The sequence below is a fragment of the Meleagris gallopavo genome, chromosome Z (genome assembly GCF_000146605.3).
Source record: "Meleagris gallopavo isolate NT-WF06-2002-E0010 breed Aviagen turkey brand Nicholas breeding stock chromosome Z, Turkey_5.1, whole genome shotgun sequence".
Lineage (NCBI taxonomy): Eukaryota > Metazoa > Chordata > Aves > Galliformes > Phasianidae > Meleagris > Meleagris gallopavo.
The window spans coordinates 61,192,968-61,202,953 of record NC_015041.2 but is presented as its reverse complement, the minus strand read 5'-3'; the positions used below and the strand labels follow the sequence as shown (position 1 = coordinate 61,202,953).

General features: G+C 34.5%; 1 protein-coding gene across 1 annotated transcript in view; it reads right to left on the bottom strand.

The window, feature by feature from the left end:
- Window positions 1-9,986, bottom strand: part of IFT74 (intraflagellar transport 74) — a 32,836-nt gene that overhangs the window by 19,673 nt on the left and 3,177 nt on the right. Inside the window, exons 5-11 of the mRNA XM_010726158.3 lie at window positions 9,747-9,809; window positions 8,695-8,838; window positions 8,022-8,062; window positions 6,820-6,899; window positions 3,230-3,283; window positions 2,346-2,443; window positions 1,294-1,420 (exon numbers count right to left, since the gene is read on the bottom strand). Coding sequence (XP_010724460.2) covers window positions 1,294-1,420; window positions 2,346-2,443; window positions 3,230-3,283; window positions 6,820-6,899; window positions 8,022-8,062; window positions 8,695-8,838; window positions 9,747-9,809 — 607 coding nt within the window. The remainder of the gene's footprint in view (window positions 1-1,293; window positions 1,421-2,345; window positions 2,444-3,229; window positions 3,284-6,819; window positions 6,900-8,021; window positions 8,063-8,694; window positions 8,839-9,746; window positions 9,810-9,986) is intronic.

Sequence of the window (9,986 nt, the reverse complement as noted above, 5' to 3'; positions counted from 1 at the left end):
TGCTGATGGACTTTTCATATCTTTGCTATGGCACGAAAATCCAGGTTTTAATAACAATAAAATAATCCTGAAGATGACTGTACTATAAATCAGGGACTAAGAAGAACTGAAGCTATGCAAACTGAACAGTCACTGTATTTTTTACAGAATCTGAAGTTGCATGTTATAGTATCTGTGACTGCTTGCATTCAGAATTTTACTTCTAAGTTGTTTAAATTATCTGATGAAAATTATATACTGTAGCTTTCTTCGCTCCCCTCACACAGAATGAACTATGTTCTTCCATTTCTTCTACACTGCTTGTGTTTCCTTATACTGTAAAATGTAAGAATTGCTACTCACATGAAAGAACAAAGTCGTATTAGAAGCTGTAATGTCTGGATCCGTTTTTAAAACTAAACTAGAGCCACAAAGTGCGTATTTGCAGGCAAGTGAATGCTAAATGTACAAATGGACAACAGAATAATCAATTTCTGTAATATTTTCTGCGTAACAAATTTACAAATATCTGCTTTGCAGTTACAGCATAGGCTCCCATTTTGAAAATTTCTAACAAGTCCAGCATGTAATAGCCTTCTAACAAAAAGATTTATAGTTCTTCATTCCTTCCCCTTCCTTTCAGCCAAACAAATAAGGAAAAGCTTGCTGAACCATTGATGATATTGGCAAAGGCTTAAAATTACGAGAAGAATTCCACTCTAAACTGTATTAATAAAGAGCTAAATAGATACTTGATGCAGATATTAAAGGAAAGCACTGTCTGCTTTTTGAAAGCACGGTCCTGCAAATTCCTAAAATTTAAGTGTTTGAATATTTCCAAAATGAAGTAAAAAATTAATATTCACTTAGCAAAATCAAAGCCTGAGAATGTGAATTTGTGGTAGAGATAATTCTCCCCTGGGACAGACCCCATTAGACTTAGACAGTCTGTGTCTAAGTGCTACTAAGAACTACATTTACAAATAATAAATGGTTAGATTGTGAAGAAAATTATTTCAGGGTGAATATTAATAACATTAGACTTCTAGCTTAAGGAATTTTATGCATATATATTAAAATATATCCATTTAAAATACACTTGAACAAACAAGCTGATGATTTATAGATAAGAATAAACAAAATACTTTTGAGAAAAATAAATAACCTGTTACTCACATGAGTTTAAATTTATCAACCTGACACAGTGTTTCACAAGATTTATAGATCACTGATCTTATAATTATTAATGTAACAACTTATTTTTAGTTTTTAGTTTTTAAAGGAATGAATTTGAAAATCCATTACTGATCTCACCTGTAATCAGATACTTAGCAGTGTTCTGTGACTTCTGCATTTCACTTGATTTGAAAGTGAGGTCTTCCTGCATAATCTTCAACTCTTGATAGGTAACAGATGAAATTTGTTTCATGTGGTTCACATTCTGTGCATTACCAACAACAAGAATACACTTTATCTTTGAATCTACAAATGTTAACTGGACAATTGAAAGTCTCCTCCGTCTATTATTTGGCTTTTCTACTACAAAGACTGAAACAGTGCAACGATTTAAATGTAATGAATTTTCATTCGGTCAGTTTTCAGTAAAAGATGTAGTGCTAAATCAATGAAGATTAAACAAAAGTTTATCTTTTTAGTTTTAGGGATAAACTGTGTTGCCATATCAATCTCTTCTAAAGCAAGTGTTACTGCCTAACATATTCCTTACAGTGTACTAAACTGAAACAAGAGACAATTACAGTGTTGATATAATCAAAGCATTACTCAGCTGAAAGATTTCTGTAACAACAACAAAAAAGTCTACAGGAACCAAAAATGTTAACAGGAAAAGTGTTTTGAAAGTGCAAAGAAAGGCAGATGGCAAGGGGGAGCAATTTTCAAAGTATTTACATGAAATATTACATAGCAGGGTATATCACACATAATTAAATGCATCAGAGAGACAACTGGAATACTACCAGTTTTACTGGTTAGTGGTGACAAAGTATCTTTGAACTGAGTATATTCATAGACTTTAGATAAACAAAGCACTGCAGCAGTTCTAGTTTGAAAAGTTTATAATGAATAGAATAACGTCCTAGTACAAGTACATATGCACTTGTTTTTCTGGTCACAAATATTCAAAAGTTGTTCCCCAGAAATAAAGAGAAATTAAATACGTATTTTTACTACAACTATATGTGGTAGTTTGTCTTGTTCGGTCATTATAAGAGATTATTATGCATACGTAATTCTCAGATACTTACTGGGAAAAAAATACTAAAAACATCACCTTGCTTTATCCATTCATTCTACTGTTCCACGTTTCTAAACACCTATTTCAGACAGGAAGAGGAAAATGCACTTACCCTACTTGAGTGCTCCAGAAGTGCAATAATACTGGCTTCTATTTGTGCTTTTCGATCCAGTTCCTGATTCTTCACCTCCTCAAAATTTTCAAGAAAATCTACATATCAACAAACATGATAAAGAAGGCCGGTGTTTACAGGGATGCATCATAAGCCCTTGTAGTTCTCTCTTGAAGCTTTATATTAAATAGATATGATGTACATGACAGGCTACTTTGATATTAGCAGTCTACTAAAAAAAGCAAGTGGTACAGTCTTTGAAACCTGTCAAGGGGTTGGAATGAAAAACAGCCATGTTTTCTCCCTATACACACATTTGCCTAATGATATGATGTCACCATGAGGTTTAAGGTGAGTGTTTCCATTCCAGAGGACAGGACTTTCATCACTATCACTTTTGATACTTTTTTTGAATGTCCAGTCCAGCTTGCTGGTCTTCATTTTTCTGAAAGCAACCAAAATAGGCAAGCTAGTAAGGGTAACAGGCAACTTTACTGTCTCCAATGGCTTGAACTAAACAACAAACTCTGATAAAGACATGAGACTATTATCCATCTGGCATTATCTCTTTCTTGTTGTTTATTGTCCTTTTGCTACTTCTCAGTCTTCTGTGGTCATTCTTATAAGCGTGCAAGTGAATCTGACAAGACAGCTGTAATGTGTTCCTATGATGTTTGATGAAAAGTTTTGAAAGACGTTCTGAGTACTTGCAAATGTATTGCAAGCCTTAAGATATCAATTACCTTGTCCTGAAACAGACTACAAATTTCTATGCAAAGACTAGGAGATAGCTTCTCTTCAGCTCTATTTTTATTGTTAACAATACATTAAAGCCTGTATTTTAATGTTGACTACGCCTAACTGATGTATAGTAGATAACTTACTGTCCATGCTTTCTTCTTTCTTCTTCAGCTCCTTATACTTCCAGTTTTCCTCACCTACAAGAGATGTAACATCGAATTAACATTCTATCATCTCAGTCCTGGATAAAATAGTACCAAAAAAAAAAAAAAATATCATAATGTGTAATAGTAGAAAATTCATTCGATGTCATTTAATATTTTCACATCAAGTGGTTAAAAATATATACGTTTATATTAAAAAAGATAATTATCTAAATAAACCAGTCTCTATGTAATTTTAAAAACCTTTTGGAAATGAGAATTTTTGATAAATAAGAGTAGGATAGGTACTTGGCTTGAGAAAGGAAGGTGGCAGGATTTTTCTGAAGTAAGGTGAATTTCAATAATAGAAAAAAGTGCTTTCCTGTCCTTAGGTACCAAGATTTGTTAAACTTTTTGCAGCTTTGTTTAACATATTGGCCATTTCACTGACACTGTCTTGTATTAAAATGGACTTTCATTAGGACATGTAGCCTCTAAGCTACAGTGTGACAATCTCAGGGAAAAATAAGCAGGGAAACTCTACAAGCAATGGGATAGGAGAATGAAACACACAAATTTTTCTACAGTTATGTTTAAAAGATCTTTTCCAACACATTCTTCACAGTCTATTAGGAGCAAAGAATATAATACAATATAAAATTCAGTCCGTCTTTTCATTCTAGCAATTGACTAGGTGTGGGACTCCTGAGCCTGGGGAAGAGTAGGAGGGGATCTCATCACTGCTCATAAATATCTAAAGTATGGGAGTCAAGTGGATGGGGCCAGGCTCTTTTCAGTGGTGTACAACAACAGGACAAGGGGCAGTAGGCAAAAACTGGAATACAGCATGCTGCATACAAACACGAGGATGAATTTCTTTACTGTCAGAGTGACAGAGCATTGGAACAGGCTGCCTAAAGAGGTTGTGCAGTTTCCTTCTCTGGAAATATTCAAGATGCACCTGGACACTCTCCTGGTCAACCTCCTGTAGGAATGTACTTTAGCAGAGGGCTTGGTTTGGATGATCTCCAGAGGCCCCTTCCAACCCCTACAGTTCTGTGATGCTGTGAAGTATACTAGTAAAATGGAAGACCCATGTTTTGAAATATGCAATTTAAATACTGAGCCAGGAATAGACTGGGTGGAAGAGGGAGGTCAGGAATTTCAAGGACAAAGAATAAGACAAGAGAGAATCTGAGGTGCCTTAATGCATAAAAGAATTATTAGTTCTGCTACCAACTTATGAATGCATTGGTTATTCTTTTTGTTGCCACATACACGATTCATGTACACAATCAAGTTACATGTTATACATTTCCATAAATTTGCTATAGGCACACAATCCTTCTGCTGAAGCAAAGTTTAAAACAAAAGATAAAAACCAAAAGAATACAACTCATTATGTATAAACAGTGTATAAACAGTAGGGGGAGTGGCATTTTACAAGGGTGGAGAGCAACAGGACAAGGAGGAATGGTTAGAAACTAAGACAGGGGAGGTTTAGGTTAGATATTAGGAGGAAGTTTTTCACCCAGAGGGTGGTGACACACTGGAAAGGTTGTCCAGGGAGGCTGTGGATGCCCCATCCCTGGAGGCATTCAAGACCAGGCTGGATGTGGCTCTGGGCAGCCTGGTCTGGTGGTTGGTGACCCTGCACATAGCAGGGGGGTTGAAACTAGATGATCATTGTAGTCTATTTCAATCCTGGCCATTCCATGATATGATTACTAGCACAACGTCAGCACAGCCAGATTGTATGGTATGAACATGTCAGGAGCAGTATCAAACATTAGGACAGCCAAACTCTGAAAGCAAATGCTTTCCCACTCAAACACACTGCCCCTTTCATAGACATACAAGACATTTGACTATCCCTTATCTATTACATTGAAGTAGACCTGACAGAACCCACTTAAAAGCTGTAGCTACTTGCAGGTTGCAACTGGAGTGCTTTAAACCGAGAATCAAAGTACTATAGAATCGTTAAGATTGAAAAAGGCCTCTAACATCAGAAGGTCCAGCCATCAACCCATCGGTACCATGCCCACTAAAACACCATCCCTTGGATGGAGCCCGATCTGGAAACATTCAGCCCCATTGGGGTGGTACCAATATTCCTCTGTCCTAAGTTTACCTACCTGAGATCTTCACTTGCTATTTGGACTTTTACTAGCAGAAAATCACCCTTTTCAGAAGCCAGCAGTAAAGCTAAGCTTTTTCTTGTCCTCACATAAAGGCCTGAATGAAATTTATGGGCTGCAGTGCCTTTAGCTGAATGACCCTTTCTACATTACTTTTTAAGCACATGTTATTTTTAGAAAGACAGGCTTATTTTCTCCAATAACATAGTGACAAACTGTTACTCAATAAATTCTTTCAAGATCACAAGGTAGCTTTACTCTTTATATCCGACTGTTACTTAACATGTTGATGGAGAGCATGTGCTTTCTCCTACATATGCTTTAAATCCTGTTTTCCAACAGAAAGTTTTTTTTTCTAGAAAGGTGAAGGAAGTACAGATTAGTAACGAATAACTCACAATATGTGAATCTAACTATAAATCGTGAAAAATAATTCAATTCTACCCTTATGCATTTCTCCAAAGAAATAAAAATAAAACCAAAGAGAGTTGCACAAGAGAAGGGAAAAAAAAAGAAAAAATAAGAGCAGGATTGTAAAATAGAATATGGAAATAGAGATGTTAATAAAACACTCTATAAATTATTCACAAAAAATAATGAAATATCTGGAAAACTATGAAATACTTTGTAATGCAAAAGATGGTAGACATAACACTTGTTTACACTCAATTTTAGAAACACTTATTCACTTTGAAGAAATTCATTGTTAAAATTCACTATTGCTAATGAAAATGCATAAAGTAAAAAAATTCCCAAACACATTAATTTATCAGTTCTATAGAAGCTAAACAATTCAAAATATATGCACATATTTTTGTAACATCTATATAAACAGAATTGTCTATAATTAGAAGGTTTCCTATGGAATTCCCATTTTAAAGAGAATCTTCCACAGCTGTTTAAAGTGTAAGCTATTTCTTTAACAACTACAACTTTCAGTGCTAGTACAAATCCAGATCTAACATAGCCTGATATACTACAGCAGTTGCTTGCTGGAGATAAGCTTCGAAGCTAACAACATTTTCAGGCAACTCCCAAGCCCTCCCTGCTGACATCAGCATGAGACCTTTACAAGACAGATAAAAGAATAGCTGAGTTCTGGCTGCTTTGCATATTAGCAACAATTTAAACATTCTTTATTCCACATTCACTGATAAAAAATTGGACAGAAAGCCAGACAGCTGTACTACTATCAATTCGATAGTTTTACCAATCAAACAAACTTGATGAATGCTCCTATCATCGTGTTGTCATTTCTTGCTTTCTCAGCTTCTCATTTTTCAGCTTCTGCGAAAAGAGAAGTCTGCAGCTCTAGATACCCGCCCATGTTCTGATGGTGAACAATGAATATTTGCATGAGCACAGAAGTTTCAAGTACATATGTCATGACATGATATATTTTCCAGATGCAGGTCTGCATCACCTACCATCACTGTGAACTGATCCTACCTTGATGCTTCTCCAAATCCATGTCAAGTTGTTGAATAACCTTTTTAAAATGATTTGTTTTCTTTCTTACATCTGCCAGCCTAATAAGCAGATAATGAAATCCAAAGTTAAAACTGCTTTGTAAATTACTTTTTTTTTTTTTAAGATAGAAGTATTAGAATCAAACCAGCAAAATGTAGTTTCTCAAAAGCAAAATAATATTAGAATTACTATTATTATAAAAGGTATATGTAATGTGGCTAGTCTACATTAGGTGTAAGAACTGTTGCTCTTTATAATTAAAACCTTTTTTGTGAGTCATCAGTAGCTTTTCTCTTACTCAATTGGCCCCTCTGCTGGCCAGTTTTGGAAGAGACTCAACTGATGTGAGATGCAATGTAATTAACAAGAGATGCAATGTAATTAGCAAACTGCAACAAAATTACCTTTCAAAATGTAGAAATAATCTATGTGATCACTAAAATCTTCTAAGAAATTGCCAGATTAAACATTGTATGGCATAATCCGTCAAAATGAGAAAGAAAGCTACCTCAAACATTCTTCTGTAACTTTCTACATACAATTCTCTGTCAGTTTTTATTATGAAGAACTCTGTTAAATAACTTATTAACCAATCAAAAGTTGTCAATGCATTAAAAATTACCAATGATTAAAATCAGTAATACTGCTTAGAAGAATTTTAAATTGTTTCTAGGACAGTTAAGGTATCATTTCAAATCTTCCGTAAATAAAAAAAAAAAATCATAAGGCTCAAAATGACAAAAATTATCAACCAGAGTTTACGGCAAACCATCAAAAAGATATAGTATCCAAGAACCAAGAATTAATGCCCAGTTACTCTTCAGAATTGAAATCTGTGTAAAAAAACTTTGTAACTCTGAAGTCTTAAGAGAGCATAAGAAAAACTTAAACGTATCTACAATGGATAACTCTTTAGGGATGAACGTGTTTTACAATCTTAAAGAAGTTTATGTCAGTGTTATTAAGAACTTATTGTTCTTAAGGCATGTTTGTAATATTTTATGCAGACCTAAACTGTTGATCACTACAAAAATTACTTAGCTGAAGCAGAATATACATTGTTCCCTGGGGAAAGTTAACACATGTAGAGGTTGCAGCATGTGATGAATATGTGATGGATTTAATTATTTCTCATTAGGCGCTAAATGAAATGTGTAGCAACAAAAAATGGGATTACTCACTGTCTTTCCATGCTTGCTACTTCTTGACTATCTTCTTTAACCTGTAAAAAAAGTACAGCTTTGGAAGATGAAGTAAAATCTACAAAGAAGAAAGGAAAAATCTATAAAATTATTTCTTAATTCATTACAGCAGAGAATAGATTCGGCATATGAAAACTTGCTGCCACATTATTCAGCAACAGTTCTTCACTGAATAAAACAGGAACAATCTATGCTTGATTTCTTCCAAGTGCTCCTTAGCTTTCTGAATACTCTCTTAACTATGTGATACACTCATTAGTAATGTTCAATGTAACAACCCACGTATGAAAGGCTATATAATACAGTGAAGTTCCTTGTAAACTAACAAACTTTTCTTTGATTAGTACATCTGTAAGCCATCTCAAAATTATAGTCTGGAGTTATGCTATAGTAAATAGGATCAGCTTTCATCATACCAAAATAAACGATGAACTGGAAAAAGTCAACCAGATGAAAAGTTGACTGTGATAATTTTGTTTTAGCTGAACCCGAAACATCTCTTCATCCCTTCATGTATATAATCACACGGTTTGTGCTAGTTAAAGAGCAAATAACAACAACACTCAAAGAGAAGTGTGTTCAAATATTCTCATTCCTTAATATACCGATTGACTCAGAGATTCCACTAAATCATATGATTTTATGTTCTTGCCTGCTTTAGTAATCTCTCCCTTTCCTCCTGTGGAGATTCCATGTTCTTGTCCTCAGCAATCATTTGATTCCGACGTTCTTCAAGCTCACTGAGCTTTTCACACAGCTGCACTGCCTCCAGTTTCACCTGGGAGTGTGCTATTTCCTGTTATGAAAAACAAAGCACCTACTAGCAACTTCCAGACTGCAAAAGAACATTGCAGAAATTATGCTCTAATTGAACAGCACTGCTCATTGTCTCTATATAGAAAGTGAAGCTTGATTGTTACAAATAGTACAGAGGTAGTATAAAGAACGTACTCTATAATCTAGAATCAACATTGTATTTTTTTTGAGTGGAATATACCAGTCAGCATTTCTTGCTCTGAGAGTTCATCCTCAGGCCAACATTCTGATTAGGCTTACTGCTATTTTATAATTTCTAAGGGTACACAAACCATACAGAGCATTCCAAAAGACTTGAAAAATGTTTGCAGGTATCCAAAAATGATACTTGTGGAAGACAGACACAACTGTATGTTTCAGCTTATAGATCCTTTTATATCTGTAAGAAAGCTAATGTGAGAAACTTTTTGCTTAGTATTTTAACAACGTATGAAAAAAGTTGTTTATGTGGGAGAAAAAATATTTTAGGAGGTACTACTTTAAATTTCATACTCAAATGTCACTCACTTGCAGCACAATTGTGAAAGAAGAAAATAATTCTCGCACATCCTGAAATCATGTTGAAAAATTAAATATCACAAATTCTTAAGAATGTGAATGGTAATTTCACATTTATCTTCAGAGGATAAACTGCAAAAAGTCACAAAACATTTGACAACTAAATGAGGAAACCTCATTACTGCCATCCAAATTTTGTTTTTGAGATCTAGTAAAAACATGTTAACCCACAACACATTATAAATGATTGGTGGAAAATAGAGAGACAGCTTTGACATCCACTTCCAAGGCATAATCCTATAGCATATAAAATTTAAAGAGGAGGGTATTAATTTTTTACAGTGGAATTATGCAAACATTGGTAGTCAGGCTTGTTTTTATCATACATACAGCTCTCAGAGACATCTCCTTTATGCTTAATGCATCCAATTCCTGCTGCTGAGCAATCAATTCCTAAACAGGAAAAAAAACACCAAGAGTTAGATTAAAATTACTACTTGATTAAATTACTTTTCATTCTGCAGTCTAGTATCCAGAAAATGCTGTGAAACATCATCTTCTTTGGATAAGCTCAGCTTCTCCAACTAGCTTACGTATTATATTCACTTCACAGACACAGAACAAGAAGCA